The sequence below is a fragment of the Eretmochelys imbricata genome, chromosome 27 (assembly GCF_965152235.1).
Source record: "Eretmochelys imbricata isolate rEreImb1 chromosome 27, rEreImb1.hap1, whole genome shotgun sequence".
NCBI classification, from domain to species: Eukaryota; Metazoa; Chordata; order Testudines; family Cheloniidae; genus Eretmochelys; species Eretmochelys imbricata.
Genome location: NC_135598.1, coordinates 74,855 through 99,607, shown reverse-complemented (window position 1 = coordinate 99,607; position 24,753 = coordinate 74,855). Strand labels below are relative to the sequence as shown.

General features: G+C 52.6%; 1 protein-coding gene across 1 annotated transcript in view; it reads right to left on the bottom strand.

Moving 5' to 3' along the window:
- The window catches only part of LOC144257824 (vasoactive intestinal polypeptide receptor 1-like), a 72,032-nt gene extending 48,358 nt beyond the window's left edge, over window positions 1-23,674 (bottom strand). The window contains exons 1-5 of the mRNA XM_077805993.1: window positions 23,548-23,674; window positions 21,608-21,636; window positions 19,122-19,226; window positions 7,960-8,057; window positions 4,444-4,451 (exon numbers count right to left, since the gene is read on the bottom strand). Coding sequence (XP_077662119.1) covers window positions 4,444-4,451; window positions 7,960-8,057; window positions 19,122-19,226; window positions 21,608-21,636; window positions 23,548-23,674 — 367 coding nt within the window. The remainder of the gene's footprint in view (window positions 1-4,443; window positions 4,452-7,959; window positions 8,058-19,121; window positions 19,227-21,607; window positions 21,637-23,547) is intronic.
- Window positions 23,675-24,753: the final 1,079 nt, after the last annotated feature.

The window sequence follows — 24,753 nt, the reverse complement described above, 5'->3', positions numbered from 1 at the left end:
TGTCTGTGTCTGTGTGTCATGTGTGCATGCACTTATGTTCACGTGTTTCTGTATATGCATGCGTGTGCACTTGTGTGTAAGCATACATGCATGCATGTGTGAGCATGTGTCATTCAGTGATACTAGACTCGGGGAAGGGTGGGCCCTTTGCCCAGTTAGCCCTCTCCACTCTGGGGGCCCGTCACTAATGCCCACTCCATTAGCAGGGGTCAGAAATCACTAAGATCCCAGTGCCTGCATCAGCACCACACTCTCCCACCCAGCCGGCCCCATTACATAGACAGATTGTGTCCGCGAGGCAAGGCACAGTGCTGAGCACGGAGCTTGTGGGTGAGCTGCATAGGCCAGCCATGGCAGGCACCCAGACACTGCTGAGCAGAGCCTGGCAATACTCCCCCAAGGCGCTGCCCTCGTCTGTCAGCCTGGTGAGGCAATCGGGGGATGGACCCCTCACTGAGCCAAACGGGATTGGCCGCGGCAGTGCCAAGCATCCATGACAGAGGAACTAACCCAGGACACAGCACCCCTGGAGCTTTGTTAGGGAGCGGAGCCCCCAAGGAAGCCACCCCCAGCTGGGCTATTCTCCCCTTTCCATCCAGGGTGATCCCAGGGTGAGCCCTCGGGGGTGCAGTGGGGGAGGGGACTAGCATGAGCTATTTATACTAGGCACTCTTTCTAGATTCCCCCTCTTTGCCATTTGCAGAGCAGACTCTGGGAGCCCCCTCTCCCTCGACACAAAAACAGGCCCCGGAGCATCAATTACAGCAGGCTTATCCGAGTGGAGTGAACTCGGCTTCACTCACCTAGTGACAAACAAAGGCACCCTGTCTCCTCAGATGCTGCCTGCACAGCTGCTGCTGCTCTCCACCCACAGCTGCCCTGCAGCCCCCTTCCGCCAGGGCCAAGGGGACACAGAGCAGCCACTCAGCCCCGCAGTAAATGCCCCTCCAGCTCTGTGCAGGCCCTGCAGAAACCCCACACACAAAGGGGGCATCCTGGGGCAGATGGCAGCTTGGCCAGAGGAAGGCGGGGGCAGCTTGGAGGCAGGAGGAGGCATGGCTGGGGCAACTCTGAACCTCAGCTATTTCCTGGCTGCAGCAAGGCCCAGAGACCATGGCATCTGGGTCACAGGCCTGAGGCTACACTGGTCTGTGCTGGGGGGTCAAAGCTAGAACCAAGGAGGCAACCCCCCTAAGCCCCTGCAGCAGGCCTAGCAGGGTACATGGACAGGCTGAGCTGGGCGCCACTAGCCCCTGTGAACCATTCAAGCCTCTGGGTGATGTTGAACCAGGAACAGAGAGCTGCCCAGCACCATCTCCTAAGCCCAGGATGAAGGGCAGGTGTCTCCTCTCTTTCCTGAATGTTCCTGTGGCTCGGTCTCAATGGTTCTCATCTCTGACATCTGGAATTAGCTCTAGAGTTGCCAACTGTCTACTCGCACAAAACTGAACACCCTTGCCACACCCCTCCTCCAAGGCCCGGCCCCTGCCCTGCCCCTTATCTGAGGCCCCACCCCCTGCTTACTCCTCTCCCCACCTCTCTGTCGCTCGCTCTCTCCATCCTCACTCACTTGCTCATTCTCACTGGGCTGGCTCAGGGGGTTTGGGTATGGGAGGGGGTGAGGACGCTGGCTGGGGGTGTGGGCTCTGGGGTGGGGCTGGGGATGAGGGTTTTGGGGTGCTGAAGGGTGGGATTGAGGGATTCAGAGGGTGGGAGGGGGATCAAGGCTTGGGCAGGGGGCTGGGGCACGGGAGGGGGTGAGGGGTGCAGGCTCCGGGTGGCGTTTACCTCAAGCAGCTCCTGGAAGCAGAAGCATGTCCCTCCTACGCGAGGCGCAGCCAGGTGGTTCTGCACACTGCCCTGTCCATAGGCACCACCCCTGCAGCTCCCATTAGCCATGGTGCAGAGCCCCCGGCTGCCCCTTCCGAGTGCAAGGGAACATGCCGCTGCTTCTAGGAGCTGTGTGGAGTCACGGCAGGCAGGGAGCCTGCCATAGCCCTGCTGCGCCACTGACTGGACTTTTAATGGCCTGGTCAGCAGTGCTGACCAGAGCTGCCAGGGTCCCTTTTCAACCAGGCATTCTGGTTGAAAACCGGACCCTGGCAACCTTAAATAGCTCTGTATGAGGGGAAGCATCATCCACCATCTCTCACCAGTATGCAGCTCAGGACAATGCCCTGGTCTCACTGCTTTCAGGGAAGTGCCCTTTGGAGACAACATTCCCTCTTTGGTCAGCTTGTGGGATGTGGCATGGGGCTGTGTCGGCCTGTGGGACATGGCATAAGGCTGAGTTGGCCTGCAGGACGTGGCGTAGGGCTGTGTCAGGCTGCGGGACATGGTGTAAGGCTGAGTTGGCCTGCAGGACGTGGCATAGGGCTGAGTTGGCCTGCAGGACACGGCGTAGGGCTGTGTCAGGCTGCAGGACATGGTGTAAGGCTGTGTCAGGCTGCAGGACATGTCGTAGGGCTGTGTCGGCCTGCAGGACGTGTCATAGGGCTGAGTCGGCCCGCAGGATGTGGCGTAGGGCTATGTCAGGCTGTGGGACATAGTGCAGGGTTGTGTCAGCCCATGGAACATGGTGTAGGGCTGTGTCAGCCTGCGGAATGTGGCATAAGGCTCAGTCAGTCAGCAGCACATGGTGTCGATCGGAGTCAGGCTGCAGGACGTGGTGCAGGGTTGTGTCAGCCTGCGGGACGTGACGTAGGGCTGTGGTGACCTACGGGATGTGGCGTCAATCAGTCAGTGTCAGCCTGCGGGACATGGCGTAGGGCTGTGTCAGGCTTTGGGACATGGCGTAAGGCTGAGTAGGCCTCTGGGACACGGCATAAGGCTGAGTCGGCCTGCAGGACGTGGCGTCGGTCGGTGTCAGGCTGCATAGCGTGGTGTAGGGCTGTGTCAAGCTTTGGGACATGGCATGAGGCTGTGTTGACCTGCGGGATATGGCGTAAGGCTCAGTCAGCCAGCAGGACGTAGTGTCGATCAATGTCAGGCTGTGGGATGTGGTGTAGGGCTGTGCCAGGCTGCAGGACATGGTTTTAATATGACCCACAGGGAAGCGCTTGTGGTCTGAGCTAGGAATCTGTGTCCTCAGCTGTCTCCCTGCAATGAGCTGTGCTGGAGTACACGGCCCCAGGAGGTCATTCACAGGCCGCAGCGCTGCTGACAGGTTAGGAATAAATCTGCCTAAACAGTGGATCATATTTTGGATTCTTGTCAGCTCCAGATGGATTCAGGAGGCTGCATTTCCTTTTGGCCTTTCACCTTCTTCGCTCTAGGCATAGGCTGGGCTCACTCAGAGAGGCCCCAAGCAGTCTGGCCGTTTCTGGCTCAGCAGGCAACTTTCTGACATTCACACCAGACCATGATTTTCCTCTTCTGTACACCCATTGTACAAGGCCGTCATCCGCGTGACTCCCCTCCCTGAGGGCAGGAACTGGAGGAGCTCAACCACCCCACTGATGACAAAGGAAGGCGGGGGAGGTCGGAGCCAAATGAGGCTCTGTCTGGGGGTAGAGAATCCGCCATGTGGAAACCCAGAGGAAAAAGGCCAGAGCTCTTGCTGACACTGAGGAATGTATCTCATTTTTATCCAGCTCATAATGGAGGAACTTCAGGGCCCTTTCTGGAGAAGCCAGTGAGGTCATTTTAGGAATTTCTCTTTCAGATCTCACCCTGTTTCTCTGTGCAACCCCAGGACAGACCCCCCCCCCCCATTTCTGAGCCTAAAATGTTCTGCAGCCTTTGGCCTGGGTTAGTTTGCAGGGCTGGGGCTTCTGCCGGTTGAGTTCACACTGCTCGCTAGGGGCCGCGTGATCTGGTGCACGGGGCAGTACTGCAGAGACCCGCGTTCTCAGCCTGGCTTTGCTGCTGGGTGACCTGGTGCAAGTTGCTTTGTCTCTGGCTCTCCTCCCGCTCTTTGTTGGTTCAGACCGTGAGCTCACCGGAACAGGGCCTGCGTCTCACCCCATGCAGCGCCTGGCACAATAGGGCCCTGGGCTCAGCTGCAGCTGTTGTAATACTAGTAACAGAGTAGATTGTGAGGCTCTTGCCCATATCGGCTTGTTCACAGTCCAATGTTCCTCTTGATTGTCCTCCTCCCGAATGTATTTTCTCCCCCTTGGTCCCCATGCCATCCTCCAGCTAGCACAGAGTCCTGCAGTGCGTCTCCTCAGCCACATGGGCTATCTCAATCCTGTGCTTCTTACATCAGCTTCCCACAGAACAGCAAGTCAAGTTCAAGGTCTCAGTCCCTACCTTCAAGGCGCTACAGGGCCTGGGACCAGCATATCCACAAGAGCTGAGAGCTCTGGGATGAAGACAGCGCAGGATGGCTCTGCTACTTTGGTCCCACAGAATTTTCTGCCCCAAGGGGGAAGCTTGAATGCTCTCGGGGGCCAGCCCAAGACTCTGCAATGAACTCCCAGAGGAGAGAAACCTCCCCACCTCCTGGTCTGAACACCAGCCACGCCTCTCTGACCGGCCTTCTCTGACACACGTACAGCAGCATGGACACATTGAAACAAAGGCCTACCAGAACGACCCACTCCACCTCCCTCCTGCTATCCACATGGGAAGGGGACGAACTACATGGGACAGAGGTTAGTCATGTCACGTAGTGCACAACTGGAAGGCGCTCGGATACCACAGGGATGGGGTGGGATGAGAATATGCCTTGATGTGAGTAAAATCCCCTCTGGGTTAGCACCACCCTGAGACACTGTCACCGTGACTAGCGCCCCAGGCCAAGAAAGTGTGAGCATCCCTGCTCCAGTGCGAGGAAGGATTGGTGAGAAGGGACTGCAGACATGCCAGATCTTGTCCCCAGAGCAAGGAACAGAGCTGGGGTCCGGGGCATGGGCGGTGGGTATAATAGGCCAGGAGGGGCTAAGCCTGCCCTGGTGCAGCCACCACTGACCCTGCCACCAGACCCCTGGGCCATGGTGGCCCCGCCTCTTCCCCTCCCTCCTGGGAGTGGGCTTCCGCCGGAAGATTTTGCTTATTTATCATGCGCCATCCAGGTTCCCGGGCTGCTGAAGAGGCGATATCTGCTACTCAGCTTCCCGGGTCCCTTGGATTCCCCAGGGAGATTGCTGATGATCCTGGGAAGCTGAGTAGCAGATACCCTGGAACCTGTATGGCGCATATAAAAGCTCAGCGTTCTCAGCCCGCCACTGCCTGGCTGCTCCTCTCCAGCACTCCACCCCCATAAAAACCACACTGGAGGGAGCAGTCACAGAGAAAATCCTTCCTCCAATCTACACATCCACTGGGGGGCTGGGATAGAGCCCTCTCTGAACAGACACACTGATGGGGGGATGGCCAGGGACAGAGCCTGCTACACAAAAACAGTGGGGGGGCAGCTAGAGTGACAGGTTAGGAGCAGAGCACACCCCACAGACCAGAGGGGAACCAAAGCTCCCCCAAACACCCAGCAGGAGGAGACACAGCTCCCCACTCTCACACACATGGAGTGGACAGATCCCCGCGTGGTACTATCCCTAACCCCCCATAATGGCTCTGGACACCCCCGCCCCAGGGTCAATGCATGCCCCGGCTCTGGGCCCCACTCACCTCCCATCTGCCCCAAGGCAGCAGCTCCCTTCCGGGAAGGGCTCGCCCAAGGCAATGGCGAGTGTGAGCACTGAAGGGGCAGGTGGTGCGTGCGTGCAGGCATCCAACCAGAGCGCAGGTTGGGACTGTTGTGTTTGGGTTGCCTGGGTGAGCGGGGCGGGGAGGGAGTGGGGGCCCTGCTGCCCTGAGGGTCACTGGCCTGGCTGCCCATTGGGGATGAAGGTGAACGTAGTAGCACACACCAGGCAGGTTTGCAATGCACACATTACCATTAATTTGCAAACTGGACACCATTAACTTAGGCTTGAATAGAGACTGGGAGTGGATGGGTACACAAAGTAAAACTATTTCCCCATGTTTATTCCCCCCCTCCTACTGTTCCTCACACATTCTTGTCAACTGCTGGAAATGGCCCACCTTGATTATCACTCCAAAAGGTGTTGGTTTTTTTTCTCTCCTGCTGGTAATAGCTTACCTTACCTGTTTCAGAGTAGCAGCCGTGTTAGTCTGTATTCGCAAAAAGAAAAGGAGTACTAGTGGCACCTTAGAGACGAACCAATTTATATGAGCATAAGCTTTCGTGAGCTACAGCTCACTTCATCCGATGAAACTGTAGCTCACGAAAGCTTATGCTCAAATAAATTGGTTAGCCTCTAAGGTGCCACTAGTACTCCTTTTCTTTTTACCTTACCTGATCACTCTCATTACAGTGTGTATGGTAACACCCATTGTTTCATGTTCTCTGTGTATATAAAATCTCCCCCCTGTATTTTCCACGGCATGCATCCGATGAAGTGAGCTGTAGCTCACGAAAGCTTATGCTCAAATAAATTTGTTAGTCTCTAAGGTGCCATAAGTACTCCTTTTTTTTTTGAGGATACAGACTAACAGGCTGCTACTCTGAAAACTATAAATAATGTAACCAGCCCAATATACTAGTACAGCTGTTCATGTTTTAATCCTTGCTAGCAAACAAATGCTGGAACAATCAGCCCTGGGAGGAGAGGAGGGACGCACACAGTGAGCGGAGAGGGCGCCAAGTGGGGAAACGGGTGGAGCCTGGGGTGGGGCGGGGCCATGAGTGGAAGAGGTGGGATGGGAAGCTAGCCTCCCGGAGTGGAAGCTTCACCTGCCGCCCATGGTCTGGAGGTTAAAGGGCACCTGTCTATGCACCCTACCCTCTCTGCAGTAGACAGACAGATGCTTTTACTGCCTCCTACCCCCTGGTTTGCAGTGTTTGTTTAAAAAGCAGAACATGAACACTTGAACCCAAATCCAAGAGCAAATAAATGCTTTCTTTCTCCTAAGAATCATAGAATCACAGAATATCAAGGTTGGAAGGGACCTCAGGAGGTCATGTAGTCCAACCCCCTGCTCAAAGCAGGACCGATCGCCAATTAAATCATCCCAGCCAGGGCTTTGTCAAGCCTGACCTTAAAAACTTCAAAGGAAGGAGATTCCACCAGCTCCTTAAGTAATGCATTCTAGTGTTTCACCACCCTTTTTTCCTAATATCCAACCTAAATCTCCCCCACTGCAACTTGAGACCATTAGTCCTTGTTCTGTCATCTGCTACCACTGAGAACAGTCTAGAGCCATCCTCTTTGGAACCCCCTTTCAGGTCGTTGAAAGCAGCTATCAAATCGCCCCTCACTCTTCTCTTTTGCAGACTAAACATCCCCAGTTCCCTCAGCCTCTCCTCATAACTCGTGTTCCAGTCCCCTAATCATTTTTGTTGCCCTCCGCTGGACTCTTTCCAATTTTTCCACATCCTTCTTGTACTGTGGGGCACAAAACTGGACACAGTACTCCAAATGAGGCCTCACCAATGTGGGGAATAGAGGAAAACGATCACGTCCCTCGATCTGCTGGCAATGCCCCTACTTATACATCCCAAAATGCCATTGGCCTTCTTGGCAACAAGGGCACACCGTTGACTCATATTCAGCTTCTCGTCCACTGTAACCCCTAGGCCCTTTTCTGCAGAACTGCTGCCTAGCCATTTGGTCCCTAGTCTGTAGCGGTGCATTGGATTCTTCTGTCCTAAGTGCAGGACTCTGCACTTGTCCTTGTTGAAGTTTAAGGAGTTAAAAATCAGCACTATAAGATCCTTGGTTCTTTTACTTTAAAATATCTGGAATGTCAAGTCTGTTTCACCCTGCTTTTCTGGAGGCCTTGTTGGAGTTTCCAACGTATACTGCAAATCTTCACGCAGGGGCCAGTGTTGGTGAAACTTTCACTGAGGCTTTCTTTTCCCCAAGCATTTGTTAAGCATTGGAGTCAAGTCCCTCCCTTCTCCACTAGAGACCTCGCCCCGTCAGAGAGGCTTCAGCAATGCCCAGTGGTGCTGGAACTCACTCACCTTTCCAGCTGGAAGGCTCTGGAAACTCGTTGCTTTGGTTTTCACTCCTGATTGTTTCCAGACACTCAGCCTCTCGTTCCTGTAAATGCAGAATGATGGAGCACTCCGGGTGGGTCGTCTGCACCTTCAAGAGGAAACGGACAGACACCAGAACACAGGGTGTTAAAGGGCTTTCACTCTTAACACACCTGTGCCTTCTGTTCAAGGACAAAATATTCCTGTGTGTCATATTTCCGCTAGCCCCAGCCCCAGGCAGTCCTCGCGGTGCACCTGTTAGCCCTGATTTTGTCATATTTCCTTTGCTTTACGGTTTTTGCCTGGTGAACACTGTTAACAAACATGGCAGTCATCATTTACAATCCTCTCTGACAGGTTTCAGAGTGGTAGCCATGTTAGTCTGTATCAGCAAAAAGAACGAGGAGTCCTTGTGGCACCTTGAGACTAACAAATTTATTTGAGCATAAGCTTTCGTGGGCTAAAACCCACTTCACTGAATGCATGCAGTGGAAAATACAGTAGGAAGATATATATATACACAGAGAACATGAAAAAATGGGTGTTGCCATGCACACTATAACGAGAGTGATCAATTAAGGTGAGCTATTATCAGCACGGTGTTTAAGAAGTCTCCTCTGAGAGCCATGGTGCCATACAGAAGAACTGTGCTTTCAATATGGAGCCATTTGAGCCCCTTACCGGGGGGACGGGGGTGGGGGGGATGGACAGACAGCAAAGTATTTGAAACAGAACAAGAAAACAAAATGTATTAGAGACAGAAAAAACTATTAGGACATGTCTCTTGCACTCCTCTGTCAGCCAGGACAGGGTTGTTCCCTGCAATAGATTTCCTAGTTCTTGGTCCTGTCCATTTTAACAGATTTGAAGAGGAGACACCTGGGTGGTTGTAGGAAGGCAAAACCTTTCTCTTATTCCAAGACAAACCAGTGGGAAAGTGTCTCGGCAGTGCAGGCACAGGGGATTCATTAAAGTTTCAGCCTCTGTCATCTGGACAAGTGCTGAATGTACAGGATAGCGAGACATCTGGGAGAGAACGCTCAGACACATTTGGATTTCAGGATCATTCCAGGAAAGTCCATTGCTGGCACATTTTTTTAAAGGACAGGAAGGTTATAAACCTTTAATGAGATTGTACACTTACATAGCCTCCCACATCCCTAAGCCTCCCAAAGCAATTCACAAAATCTGCTCTGCGCCAAAGGAGAGAACAGTAGGCAGGTTGCGAAGTTAAGCACGCAGAAGATAGGAAATACCCATTCAACCTCCTTGGGAGCTTGCATCTTTATTAATATGATTGCCCTGATTTTTCCCCATCTATTTTTACAGTGGGAGAACTGAGGTTCAAAAAGAGTAAGGCCAATGTTTGAAAAATGTCCAAGAATTCTGCCCCCTCAACCAAGACACCTCAGGCCTGGTGTTTCAGAGGCACTAAAGCATCCACAGCTCCCATGATGTCAGAGAGGCCAGGGTTCAGTGCTTCGGAAATCAGTCCTTAGGTGTCTCAAACTGAGTGCCCAGATTAGCCCTGCCATGCCTCAAATTGAGGGTCAATATGGTACAGAGCATGAGGCACTCAGATACTATGGTAACAGTAATAATAGAAGTACTTGAGATAGATAGATAGATAGATAGATAGATAGATAGATAGATAGATAGATAGATAGATAGATAGATAGATAGATAGATAGATAGATAGATAGTGAATTAGCCCTTGCACTCAGCAGAAACTGAAAGGAAGATGGTCTAAGGCCATATGGACATCTGCTAATTGGTTCTGCAGTGTCACTATTTGACTTTCTCCTGTTCTGTTTCTATAGCTAGTGTGTTGGCCTAGCCATTAGCCACTCACACGGAAGCACAGGCGGTCAATAAGATCAATTATTTCACCTCTTCAAGTAGTATTCATTTCTTTTGAGTTTTACACAGGAACATGTGCATTGCAAGACTGGATCTGAGCCGAGGTCCACCCAGTCCAGTATGCTTTCTCTTGACAGCACCAGCAGCAGATGCTTCAGAGAAAGGCGTTGGAGATCCCTCCCTAGCACATGTGGGATAATCTGCCCCCAGGAAGATCTCATCATAATCCCTAACAATTAGAAACAATTAGAAATTTCATTAATGACTTTTAAAATGAAAAAGGAAACTGTGCAAAAAGTGGAAACATGGCCAAATTGATAAGGAGGGGTATAAAAGAACAGCACCAGTATGTAGGGACAAAATCAGACAGGCTAAGGCACAAAATGAGTTACACCCAGCCAGGAACATAAAAGGCAACAAGAAGAGGTTCTTTAAATACATTAGGAGCAAGAGAAAGTCAAAGGAAAATGTAGGTCCTCTACTTAGGAAAACTAATAATTGACATCAAGAAGGCTGAGGTGCTTAATGCCTATTCTGCTTCAGGCTTCACTAAAAAGTTAATTGTGACCAGATACTCAACACAATTAATATTGACAGGTTTCAGAGTAGCAGCTGTGTTAGTCTGTATCCGCAAAAAGAACAGGAGTATTTGTGGCACCTTAGATACTCACAAATTTATTTATTAAAAATTAATATTGACAACCAAGGGGAAGGAATGCAAGCCAAAATACGTAAAGAACAGGTTAAAGAATATTTGGATAAGTGGGATGTATTCAAGTCAGCAGAACCTGATGAAATTAATCCTAGGTTACTTCAGAAACTAGCCAAAGCAAATCTCGGAGCCTTTAGCAATTATCTTTGAGAAGTCCTGGAGGATGGGAGAGGTCTCAGAAGACTAGAGAAGCGCAAACATGGAGCAAATTATTAAACAATCAATTTGTAAGAACCTGGAGGATAATACAGTTATAAGGAACACCCAGCATAGATTTGTCAAACCAACTTAATTTCCTTCTTTGATAGGATCAATGACCTAGTGTGTGGGGGGAAGCAGTAGCCGTGATATACCTTGATTTTAGTGCTGCTTTTGACACAGTTCCGCATGATGGTCTCATAAGTAAACTAGGGAGATGTGGTCTTGATGAAATTACTATAAGGTGGGTGCCCAACTGGTTGAAAGAACATACTCAAAGAGTAGTTTTCAGAGTAACAGCCGTGTTAGTCTGTATTTGCAAAAAGAAAAGGAGTACTTGTGGCACCTTAGAGACGAACCAATTTATTTGAGCATAAGCTTTCATGAGCTACAGCTCACTTCATTGGATGCATACCGTGGAAACTGCAGAAGACATTATATACACAGAGACCATGAAACAATACCTCCTCCCACCCCACTCTCCTGCTGGTAATTAAGGAGAGTGATCACTTTAGATAAGCTATTACCAGCTGGAGAGTGGGGTGGGAGGAGGTATTGTTTCATGGTCTCTGTGTATATAATGTCTTCTGCAGTTTCCACAGTATGCATCCGATGAAGTGAGCTGTAGCTCACGAAAGCTTATGCTCAAATAAATTGGTTCGTCTCTAAGGTGCCACAAGTACTCAAAGAGTAGTTACCAATGGTTTGCTGTCAAATTGGGAGGGTGTATCTAATGGGGTCCCGGGGGGGGGGGGTGTCAGTCCCTGACAGGTCAGTCCGGTACTATTTAATATTTTCATTAATGACTTGGATAATGGAGTGGAGAATATGCTTATAAAATCTGCAGATGACACCAAGCTGGGAGGGGTCGCAAGCACTTTGGATGACAGGTTTGGAATTCAAAATGACCTTGACAAATTGGAGAATTGGTCTGAATTCAGCAAGATGAAATTCAATAAAGACAAGGGGAAAGTACTTGACTTAGTAAGGAAAAACCACATGCACAACAGCAAACTGGGGAATAACTGAGTAGGTGGTAGTAGTGCTGGAGAGGGTCAGGGGCTTGTGGTGGACCACAAACTGAATGCAAGTCGTCAAAGTGATACAGCTGCAAAAAAGACGAATACAATTCTGAGATGTATTAACAGGAGTGTTGTATGTAAGCCACAGAAGGTAATTCTGCCACTCTACTCGGCACTGGTGAGGCCCCAGCTGGAGTACTGCATCCAGTTCTGGGCACTACGCTTTAGGAAAGATGTGGACAAATTGGAGAGAGTTCAGAGGAGAGCAACAAAAATGATCAAAGGTTTAGCAAACCTGACCTCTGAGGAAAGGTTGAGAAAACTGGGCATGTTTTGTCCTGAGAAAAGAAGACTGAGGAGGGACCTGATAACAGTCTGCCAATGTGTTAAGGGCTGTTATAAGTAGGATGGTGATCAATTGTTCTCCATCTCCACTGAAGGTAGGACAAGACATAATGCAGAAAGGGAGGTGTAGGTTAGCTATTAGGGAAAACGTTGTAACTAGGACCACCAAGGGAGATCGTGTATTCCCAACTATTGGAAGCAAGCTGGGCAAATCCCTGTCAGGGATGGTTGAGGTTTAGCTGGTTCTGCCACAGCACTGGGGGCTGGACTTGACCTCTCAAAGTGCCTTCCAGCCTGATATTTCTATGATTCTATGAGATCTTAGAGCAGGAGTCTTTAGCTCCCTGCGGATGCTCTGTGCTAGCACTAACTGCGATAACACAGGAGAGCTCAGGGATCCATAGACATGTCCAATCCCTCTTTAAATCCTGCTAAGCAGGTTTTCGTACAGCATTTCAGACATTCCAAACGTTTCCCAGCAGGGGGTACCCAGGGACACTGAATCACTATCTCAGCATTCCAGGAGCTGGGAGCTGAGATCACTGGGACAAGGGGGCTGCTGAACTGGGGGTTTGGACAGAGCCAGAGACAGTGAAGTTCTGATGTGGAGGCACTTTTGACCACATGGAATGGCTAAGGTCCATCACAAGGGAAACCTGCTTGGGGACTTTAGAAAGCCGGGCTGCGCAGGACTCCCTCCCATAGACCTTCGCAAAGGGAGGAGAATGGAGTGTACAGCTATGGTGGGCTGCAGCCAGTGAAAAAGGAGACTGGCTGGGGCCTGGAGACAGACAGAGCTAAGGAGCCAGGACTGGAGACTGAGGAGCTGAGGAGTTGGTTAAACCAATGGTTCTCAACCAAGGGTCTGGGGCCCCCTAGGAGGCTGTGAGCAGATTTCAGGGGGTTCACCAAGCATGGCCAGTGTTAGACTCACTAGGGCCCAGGGCAGGAAGCTGAAGTCCAGCTGCATGGGACTGCTGCCTGGGGCACCAAGCCCCACCACCCGGGGCTGAAGCCAAAGCCTGAGCAACTTAGTTTCACAGTGCCCCCTGTGGCATGAGGCCCTGGGCAACCGCCCTGCTTGCTACCCCTAATGCCATCCCTGGCTTTCATATGCAGAGAAACAGTTGTTATGGCACAGCTGGGCCGTGGAGTTTTTATAGCATGGTTGGGAGGTGGGGGTGGCTCAGAAAGAAAAGGCTTGGGAACCCCTGGGTTAAACCATCATAGCTGCTCTAGGAAAACCTCTGCACCCCGACGCAGAAAGCATTAGCCAGTGCTCAAGCTTCCTGCAGACACACACACTCAAAACAAGAGGCACCTGGCATGCTACTTTACAAACAACAAAGGCAATTCCCATGCAAAAACTTAGCTACAGTTATGGTTGCTGTGTGCAGTTCTGGAGCAGACATATGGGACCACTGAGCACAGCCATGAACTCCCTCAAACATTAAAGACTAAGGATATCATAAGGTTCCATCAACAGTTTTGACACCAGTCTAGCCTCCAGTTCACACAGAGACACCATCTCTCTGAGCAGCGTCCAAACAACCTTAACTCTGCCCCTGCTCTAGTATTTAATGGGAGTTGGACCAGGCATTTATACTATGTGCCTTTTTAGCATGGCAAATATGGATAGCTGACTACATGATTAGTTGTATCACCATGGACTAGGATGCCATTGTGTGAGGTGCTGTCCAAATACAAACCAAGAGACAGTCCTTCTGCATAGAGCTTACAGTCTGAGTACATTATTTGTTCTGTGGCATCCAGTTGCCTCGTTCATTATGGCACATACAATTCCTGCTTTTATAGAAAAGCTGTCATTTTATGATCTGGTGTGAGAGGTCTGTTTAAGTCAATGTTCATTATATTTGTCTAATTATCAGTGCCTGGAATTATTTTGCTCAGTAGGAAAATACTGTAGTTTGGACATGTTTCTATGGTACAAAGCTGGGCACTCTCAGGAACTCTCATGTACTCCCTTGGTGGCTTCTGGGAGCACACAGTCTCCCTAGGACTCAAGGACGAGGAGTTCAAACCCACTAGGCAGGTGCTGCATATTCTGGGTGCAGCTGTGCTCTCAACCTGCCTTTCTGTTTGCCCGCTGGAAGCAGCGGGTAGTATCGTGCTTTGTGTGCATGTCAGGGCAGATTCCGAGTCTCTTGCTAGATCCCAGCAGTCTGGAAGGAACTGGTGAATTTTGTGCACAGCTGTGTGAAAAACCAGATTCTCACAACTCCGCGTGACTGAGAGGCTGGCATAAAGTGCTTGCGCATGGTTCTGAGAGGAAGCTACAGTTTAGTCGCAGTGGATAGCTATCTTTTGGTCACAGGGTCTTTGCATGCTAGTGGATGAATGCTCAGGTTCAGTGGTCTGCATGTGTGAACGGGAGGCTGGACTGGTTCATGGAACCTCAACCATGGTTTAATGTTTGGGGGGCAGGGGAAATGGTTGAGTTCAATGATCCTCTGAATCATGCTGAACCACACCTTGCAACGTGTCCTTTGGGATTAGACTACAGTGATCAGGAAGGTAACCCAGCCTTGCTTATAAAGAATTAAATTAAGCCCTGTGGACTTCTGGGAGGTTTGCACAGGTGAAATTGTTTGCTCCCAGACATCATGGTGATGGGTGTGTTCAAAATATGTGGCTGGATCCTTCACCAGCTCAGCATTTTCCATCTCTATTCATGGGGATGGAAGTTGTCTCCAGAGCTTCAGAGCCTGCTCAGAGCCCTGTGTCAGCACGTTGAGCAGACAGCCGACAGGCTCTCACAACGTGACCTATGGGGCTAGGGCTGAGCTGTCACTCTGATCTCATCTCAACCCAGCTGTGCAGAGACTCCAGAGAGGGGGAAAGTCAGGTGGGGGTCTTCCTTATCGCGGGCCTGATCCTGCATAGTGCTGAGCTCCCGCAGTTTGCACCTAAACCAATGGGAGCTGAGACTTCTCAGCACCGCCAGGGGCTGCTGAGCACCCTGTGGGATCCAGCCCTAGAAGGACTCCCCACATTGTACAGCACCATGGCATCTGCTTGACCTACATGCACACGTCCTGCTGCGACTGCTCCAAGTCTTAGAGGCAGCGAGCACCCAGTGGCCTTGCTTCGGAAGCTTGTTCTCTCTATTAGCAATTGCTCTCAACTGTCATTTCCGGGAAGGAGCTGCTGCTGAGTTTGCCCTGGGGTAATTCAGCAAGTGTCCCTTTGCGGTGGGGGGGGACGACATTCTCTGTCTCTAATGCTGGGATTGTCAGGTGCAGAAACCAAGCTGGAATTTGCAAATGCAATACAACTGCCCTCCCTCCAGGAATGTGTTAGTGCTCTCCGTGTTCTGCTGTGCAGTCTAGACGTGCGGCTGTTGCAAGCACACATTTCTCAGGGCTGGCAGCAACCGCTGTTGTGATTGCTCCTGGGGTTCCTCATCCTGACAGCGATAGTTTGGCATAGGGGCTGAATTCTCTCTCGCCAAAGGAGAGCAGGGGAATCACCCTAAGAGAGGTGATCCCAGCTCTCAGCATCAGCCATGCATAACTGTGAGTCACCTCTGCAGCTCTGTTACTAAAACATAAAGGTCAGGGTGAGGATGGCAGCAGAGTTATTGGCTGGAGGCAGAGTTAAGGTTACTGAGAAAGTTCGGGTTCGGGTCATTTTAAAGTAACTCCAGCTGGATTAGTGTTGGAGTCAAAGAGACCTTAGGTTTCAGGGTTAGGGTTAAGGGGACCTGACAGCACTTCACATTGGACTTTCCTGAACTCAGAGACTGCTTTCAGGTCTAGTGGCCTTGGGTACCCAAGAGCTAGCTTGGGCCTTTAGTCACAGCCCTGAGCAAAGCATGATGGGTAAGACACTGCACCTCAGAGACAGGCCTCCGTGGCATGGCTCCCTCCCTGTGCCTTCCTTCTGGCGTTAGTTGTGTGCTGGGGACATAGAGTTGCAGCGAAGCAGAACACCACAGCTGTGCTGACTGGCACAGCTGGGGGGGAGCCGCGATTCTGCCCCCGCACCCCTCCCCACCTGCTCTAAAGGGGCACAGCAGGCACATGGGGTTGCCGGGGAGCACCTCTGCAGCGGCACATGGGACAGCCGCATCAGGCTGTTTGGTCTCATAGCTGCTGCGCCAGGCACCCAGATAGGACACCTGAGCCCCACGTTCAGACACTGACCCCACTGCAGAATCTGCCCCATTTGGAGACAGCAGGCTCCATTCAGTGCTCTCCTCTCCCCCTCTTCCATTCCACTCCAGGCCCCCCCTTGGCAGTGCCTGTATCTCTAGGCAAGGGGCGGGGGTGCAGTCTGCCCCTGGAGCCCATCTGCACCCCACAGACAGCTTCACTACAGTGTGATGGGCAGGGTCTGCTCCCTGGGGGGATGAATGTGCAGGCGAAACACCAGGGAATTGGGGGCAGGGGAGTCCCTGGTTGCCAGGGGCACTAGGTTCAGGGTTAGGGTTCAGACGTTCAACACACCACCTGACTGTGTTCCCAGCCTGGGACCCTGCCCTCCCTTATGGGCTCCAGGATGGGGACACCGTGAGAGTCGGGGTCAGCGCTGAGGAATGGAGCAGCAGCAATAGCCAGGCAGAGCCAGGAGCCAAGAAAGGCCCTTCCTGCTCCACACGTTGGCCCCTGTAACAGAGATTCCAGGTGGCCCATGGTCTCCAGACCTGGCCCTGTAGGTAACAACCCTGCCCATTAGCACTGGCTGGGCTGGGCTACAGCATGGTTCGGCTCAGCACGGTTACCGTGAGGCTGTTCCTAAAGCAGGCAGCTGTGGTGCTGACACACGCAGGGCCCCAGTTCACAGGGCGTCTGGGGAGGAGGCTAAGGGGGCACCTTCATGCCGCCCCTTTGGGGTCTAACGCGGACTCTGGTGCCATTAGAGCATGTCAGGGCAGCTCTCGCTGATGTGCTGCTTCCCAGGGCCCCAATGGACACTGAGGAGCAGAGACTCTCCGGATTGCAGTGTGTCCCCCCACGCCCTCTTCCTACCCTGCTCCATCCACTCTGACAGCCCCCTGCGCTGGGGCCTGGGAGTAGGTGGGGACAGGAAGGTGGGGGACCCCCCTCGCCCAGGGGCGTTCCTCTCTCCACCACCACAGCAGCTTGCAGGGGCTTTAGGCCAAGGGGGACTTGGCCCCAGGAGCAGGGGCACTGTGTGAAAAGTAAAGCAGGTCCTGGCTCCCAGGGGAGTCTACCCAAGGCCTGAGGAGCCCAAACCAAGCTGAGAATAGAGAGCTAGTCATGCCCGTTGCTGCAGCATCCCCCTCCCCTGGCCAGCCCTGCAATCGTAGTGTCCTTTGCGCTGGACCTGGGTGGATGCTGCCAGCAGGATGGGGGTCCATGGTGCTTCCCCATCCTGTGCCCCTATGGGGGCGGGGGGCGGGCAGGTGCTGCCTGGGGGCCATCCCAAAGGGCGAAGTGGGGAGGGTTGGCAGGCAGAGCTGGGCTGATGTGGAGCCGGTCATCCAGCGCCCCTCTGGTGTGCAGGATGCCTGTGCTGAACCTTCTCCTCCCAGTTTGCTCCCCCTCCAGGCAGGGCTATGGAGGTTGACGGGATTGGGGGGTGAGACAGGAGAGGCTGTCCTTTGCTCAGGTGAACTCAAGTACCTCTGCCTGGGAGGGAGACAGGGACAGACAGGACAGAAGAAGCTGGGATTTCGCTGCTAGCCTAGGGCTCAGGAGACCCGTGTTCAGTTTCCCACTCTGCAACAGACTCCCTGCATGACCCTGGCCAAGTCACTCTGGCCCAGAGCCAAAGGTAATTAGGTGCCTAATTAGGTGGGAGTTCAGAGCCTACCTGCTTTGGTGTCTCTGGGCCTTAGCTCCCATCTATGCAATGGGGAGAACACCCTTGCTGGCCCCCGGGGTGGGGATGGGAGGGTGAGGCTAAATACATTACAGTCTGCAAGATGCCCAGGTACTTCCAGGATGGGGATCAGATGAGAGATGGGGTCAAAGGAGTCTCAAGTTATGACTCCCGAAGTCCCTGGGGAGGGTCAGGAGTAATTCAGGCAGGAGCAGAGGGCTTGCCTCCAGAGAGGGCAGAAGCAGCTGCCAGTACAGGCTTTCTGTAGGAGCCTGGCAGTGCCAGCTGCTACTCACTGCCCCACTCCTTCCACCCCCTCCCTTGGGCCCAGGGGCCAGCGGCTCCCGAGCTCACTGGGACGTTGCTGGCAGCCCCTGCCTGAGACCTTAGCGGTAGGTTTGTTTCCATCCAGTGAATTCCGCCTCACTTCACCATCATCACATTAGCCAGCGCACAAAGGGGCAGCCTTGGCTCAGAGCCCCCGGCGCGCACCTAGCCCTGGCAAGCCCAGCTCTGGGCTCATCACCTCTCTAGTGGGGTGGGGCAGGGGAGGGGGAAGTCTTTTGTTCCTTGGAAGAGAAGACTCTCTGCGCACTGCAGGGCGAAACTGAAAGTGTCTCTTTGCCTGTCCGGCTCCAAACCTGCTGCTGAGCTGGTATTTCAGAGACTTCCCAGCTAGCCCATCACTGCAACCTGCTCCAGAATGCCCAGGGAGGGGACGGTGGGCAACTGAATCAGAGAGCGGGGCAGGCCCCGCCTGGCAGAGGGCTCTTGGGGAGCTGCCCCAGGGCATGCAGACCTCTCCCATCCCACTGGGGAGCCCCAGGGCGAGCCCTGCTCTCCTTGCTCATCCACTTTTAAGTGCTGCTCTGGGGAGGAAACAGCCTGAAGAACCCCTGTGGCAGAGGGACTGAAAGAGGTGCCAGGGCTCTGAACTGCCAGGCCCGGAGGTGCTGGGGCTATGAACTTCCAGGCCCTGGCACAAATTAAGCCCTGGGGACTGGTAGGCACAGAAATGGAAGCCAATCTGGCACTGGCTGCCCTGTGGCACCACACCACTCAGTGCTGAGAGTGGGTGGCTAACGCAACTCCGTCTGCCAGCGTAGGTGCTGCCCCTCCCACCCATCACAGGCCCTCCCCTCCCCCCTGCGGCCAGGATCCTCGGCCGGGAGCACTGGCCTGGGGTGGGAGCAGGGGGGAGATTTTGCGGCCTTGGCACTGCACTTACCGGTGTGAGTGGGATCGCTACCAGCAGGAGCGGCAGCCGCCAGATCCCAAAGGGCTGCCATGTTCTCCGCATCTCTGGAGCAGGGAGCTGCTTCTCCCCCTGCTTCTGGGGGTCAGCACGGAGGACAGGGGATCAGTCCAGCTCCTCTTTTATGTCCCTGCCTCTGCTCCTTCTCTGATGGGATCCACCAAGTGTAATCAAGGCACCTGGCCTCAGTGATGGCCCTGGCACGCAGATCCCTCTGCACACTCAGCTCCCTCTGCGCTCCCAGCTCCCCCTACATGCCCAGCTCCCTGCACACCCAGCTCCCTCTGCGCCCTCCCTGTGCACCAGACCAGCCTAGTCCCTCAGGTCCTGCTGAGCCCTGACACTGTCTCCCACTTCCTCCCTTCTCGCCCCACAGTCTTCTGCCAGTTCCTTCCTCTGTACTCTGCTCCAGCCGAGCCCCCGTGCCTGCCCCACACACCTGGCTCCGGCTGTTCACCCGGCTCCCACCTGCCCCTTTGCTCCTTCCCTGGGCCCTGGCCCCGGCTCCCCTTCCCTGCCCAGCTCCAGCCGGTCTCTCTCCCAGAAACTGCATGTGACAGCTCCTGTATCTGGTAGAATGACAGGCTCCACCCTCCTCCCCACGCAGGAGGCTAGATGGAAAGTGCAGGGATTGGGGGATTCCCAAGCTGGGCGCTACCCAGTGCAATCCAGGGCCTGCCCCCACTGCTGCCCCCCACAAGGCATGAGTCCTTCCCCGGCACTCTAAGCTTTCCCTGGTGATCTAGGGGTTCCAAGCTGAGCTACCCCAGGCCCACACAGGGACAGGGAGCCCCTCTGCATCACCAGGCGTGGGGCTTTCTTGTGCGCCTCATTGGTCAGAAGCCATAGGGAGGGGGACTCCAGCCAGCCGCTAGTGCAGCCTGGAAGCCGTACAGCCCTGGTGAGGGGGCTGCCTGGGGCACCGAGGAACATACAGCATTGCCAGCCTCAAATGAGCAAAAATCATGAATCAGAGCAAAAGAATCAGGAGATTGGCAAAAAACATCATGAGACTGAGGGGCGGAGGGGTAAGACTGTCTCATGGGGTTTTGTGTGTCTTTTGCTCACTGAACACCCTGGCCCGACGACCAGTGCTGCCCTTGTTCCCAAACATACTGGGTGGGGGGGTTATGGCCCCTGCTGCAGGAGCTCTCACCCCCCCACACACACATCTGCCTGGCCCCTGCCCAGCAATTAACCCTGCCTCCACCCAGCCCCCACCCCAATCAGCTCACTGCCCCCAGCCCCAACTCTGCTCCTCCAGGGGCTCTTCACCCCCCATTCCCAGACCTGAAGGGATGCAGCGGGGTCCCCTTTGCCCCCTCCAGGCAAGGGGGGCCAGCTACACAGGTTCTTCACCCTCCCGCCCAGCCAAGCTGTTGCGGGGGTGGCGGGGGGGAGCAAAGGAGTCATCCTCAGCACACAGGAGGGGAGGAGGGGGCCGGGTTGCCCTGAGTTACCAGGCTCTTTCTGCTCCTCCTCCCCTCCTGTAAGGATGGGGTGGATTGCTGATGGGAGCGGGAGGAGAAGAGCACTTAGGGTGACCACCCGTCCCTTATGTCAAGGTGCATTGAAATGGATTACAACTGATACTAAGTGCCGGTTTAAAGATTACATTGAAGCTCATTACAGGTTTCAGAGTAACAGCTGTGTTAGTCTGTATTCGCAAAAAGCCCAACTTGATTATCATACACATTATAAGGAGAGTGATCACTTTAGATAAGTTTCAGAGTAACAGCCGTGTTAGTCTGTCTTTGCAAAAAGAAAAGGAGTACTTGTGGCACCTTAGAGACTAACCAATTTATTTGAGCATGAGCTTTCGTGAGCTACAGCTCACTTCATCGGATGCTGTAGCTCACGAAAGCTCATGCTCAAATAAATTGGTTAGTCTCTAAGGTGCCACAAGTACTCCTTTTCTTTTCACTTTAGATAAGCTATTACCAGCAGGAGAGTAGGGTGGGAGGAGGTATTGTTTCATGGTCTCTGTGTATATAATGTCTTCTGCAGTTTCCACAGTATGCATCCGATGAAGTGAGCTGTAGCTCACGAAAGCTCATGCTCAAATAAATTGGTTAGTCTCTAAGGTGCCACAAGTACTCCTTTTCTTTTTATTGAAGCTCATGGTAATTGCATTGTATGGCAGAGGGCAGGAGAACCCCAGGCTAGAGAGTCAAATGCTATGGGAAAGGGAGTTTCCCTTCAAATAAAAGCTTTGTCTCTTCTGTTTTGTGTGCTTTTCCCTTGTTTCCATCTAACAGCCTTGGTCACCCTAAGAGCACTGCATCTGCAGCCTCACCACTCTGGTGCATGTGTGTCTCTCTGAGCTGCAGTCGCACCCCTGAGGGCAGTAGAGATACACCCTTAGTCCGTTAAGGAATTCATGCTTCAGAGTGCATCTCAATAACACCAGGGGCAAATGCAGGGCCAGATTCCACTGCGTTACCCTTGGAGAACCTCACCTGTTTCCCTGACTGACACTGGCCCAGAACTGGAATAACACAGGGGAGGAACACTGGGGTGTGATCATTATTAATTGTATTGCAATAGCTCCCCTCAAGATCGACCCCCCACCACATTATGCCAGGTGCTGTACACACATGCAGGAGTTGACCTGTAGGGGGAGCAGGCAGACTCTTCCAAGCCCCACCCACAAACCAACACCTGCCCACACCAGTTGTTTGGCAGACCAGGACATACCACTTCCAGGTCCGTTAATGCTTATCCATCCCCAGGCTTTCAAGGGGGCAGGGGTTGCATTGTAAGTGCTTTGGGACAGGGGCAGTTTCCTGGTTATATGTAGTGAAAAGACCATCCCTGCCCCCAACGAGTTCCCATCTGATCCCACTATGCCTGGAAGCCAGGAGAAAAGACAAGCTGGACATGTAAAGTGCAGATTCCCTCAACAACCTTAACACTGCCTCACACCCCAGTGCCCTATGTATCACATGTCAGATCTGGGGTACCAGCCTGTTTTTCTCAAATCCTGACTATGCCCAGGAGACGTGGCTGATGGAATCTCTTAGCTGTGGTGGTATCCTTTTGGTATTTCACCTGCAACAGCCATCATCTTCCCCATGCAAGAGGACCAATTCTGCTCCTGCTGCTGCTGCTCTGCCTATCCTTTTTCAACTGCCTCTCCTACATCAGGGGGCAGCTCCAGGGGAACCTCTTCACCCCCTTCCCAGGCAGCAGCGGATTTAGAGTTAGTGGGGCCCTGTGCTCAGCTTCATTCCCCCCCCCCCCCGCCCCGGGACCCAGCCAAGAAAAAGAACATTCTCTCTTATCTCCCCCACCCCCTGTTTTTCATTCTTTTTTTCTTCATCCTCCTCCTATTTTATAAGTAATGAAAATAAAGTGAGGCACCTTGATTGTTTTTGTAGTCTAACTTTTTTTTCACAGACCACTTGAAAAGTGCTGAGGATCTTGGCAGACCACTTAATGATCTTTCCAAATATTGTTTGTACCGTTAGCTAACTATTGTAAAGATAAGAGCGCTTTATAAAAAAATCATCATGACCTTTCCACGGTCCACCTGAATGGAGTTCTCAGACCACAGTTTAAGAACTTCTGGTCTAGATTAAAGCTTGTATTTGCATTATGCTAACATGAAAAATGTGTAAAAATAAAAAGTATAGATGATGCATGAATGGAAAAATAAAAGTTAACTTCCTCTGAAGAAACTTATTCAATTTGAAAAAAAATTATTTCTATACTTTTTCTTACAAAAATCATCAGTTAAGTCATCATAAGTAATATTTTGAAAAGAGGCACTTTCAATTGTATCTAGCGAATCCACAGCTTCTGTAGTCGTGGCAGAGCGCTGAGAGAGCTTCCAGTGCACTGAAAAAACCACCTTCATGAGGGGCGTAGCTACCAGTGCTGGTGTGCTGTCTAGACTGGCGCTTTACAGCGCTGAAACTTGCTGTGCTCGGGGGAGGGGGGGTTTCACACCCTGAGCGAGAAAGTTGCAGCTCTGTAAAGCACTAAGACAATCAGTTTACTCATAGGAAGGATGCACTCTGTTCTCTGGAGAAACTCCACATAGGTCAGGCTGTGGGGCCAGCAGCCCCTGTTCTGCACTGCTAAGCATGGAATCAATTACTTTTGTTGTGTCCTTTCCACATTAGGTATTTTCTTACGTTCAGACATTTGACTGCATGAAGAATTGCATTCTGCTCTCTTGGGCTGCACTGGCAGGGGTGAATGAGAACAGTACTGAACACCCACCTGAAGGTGAGAGGTGGGCACGGTTCCATCAGTGGTCACTTTAGCGCCCTGCTGCCTCTGTGTGCTCATCTCTGCTCACCTCCCCTGGCTAGCCCCTCCGCCTGCGGACTTTGCGCAGGCTCCTGCGGCCAGTCCCATCCCCCAGCTGGCCCCCACTGCCCGCCGGCCCCACCATGGGCTGTGCCCAGCCACGGCACAAAAGTTTCCCCTTCAAAGCACTGCTTCTCTCCAGCCGGCTGTGCAGCCACCCTGTGTGCCTCCTGCATCTTCTGGCCCACATTCACGGCACTCGCCGCCATCCATACCTCCCGCCTGGTCCCCTGAGGCTGCAGGTGAGCTTCCCTCCCTGCTCTCCTGCCCCCCACAGCTTCTGCCCCCTAATCCCCCCCTGCAGAGCAGGCTGCCTGAGTGCCCAGCCTTGGGGCCCCCTGTCATTGGGGGGGCCCCATGCCAGGACATGGTATGTTTTGCAGTAAATCTTCCCCTCTCCCAGGCTGGGGCAGTGGGGGGTGGTCAGTGCTGGGGTTTTTCACCACCCTAAGGCCTAGAGGCAGAAGGAGTCAGAGAGAGATGGGGACCTGCAGAGCCACTGAGAGGTGCAGTTTCCCAGCCAGAATCCAAGGGCTAATGGCTTCGATAGCACTAGACCTGATTGGAAAATGAAAATCTTTTTCTGCAAAACTTTTTCTTCTTTTTTTAAAAAATTTTTGAGATCCAAATCCAGGATGAAACTTCAGAAGTGCCACATGTTTTATGGAAAGGGATTCAAGAGAAGTTCCCATTGCAGGGGGCTCAAAAGAGAATTTTTCAACTTCCCAGTCCCCACCACAAGAGTCTTCCAGCCCAGCTACCAGAGATGCAGAGACTCCAGCCATTCTGCCTCCCCCAAATGTCTGGAAGGTGTGTGTGTTTGTGGGTGGGTGATGAGGCAATGGGGCACTCTGAGTATGTTTACATCATCAGTGATCTACAACCCATCCTGGACAATGATTCCTCACTTTCACAGGCCTTGGGAGGCAGGCCAGTCCTCACCCACAGACAATTCGCCAGCCTGAAACATATTCTCACCAGCAACAACACACTACACCATAGTAACTCTAACTCAGGAATCAATCCATGCAACAAACCACGGTGCCAACTCTGCCCACATATCTACACAAGCAACACCATCACAGGACCTAACCAGATCAGCCACACCATCACCGGTTCATTCACCTGCACGTCCACCAATGTAATATATGCCATCATGTGCCAGCAATGCCCCTCTGCTATGTACATCGGCCAAACTGGACAGTCCCTACGTAAAAGGATAAATGGACACAAATCAGATATTAGGAATGGCAATATACAAAAACCTGTAGGAGAACACTTCAACCTC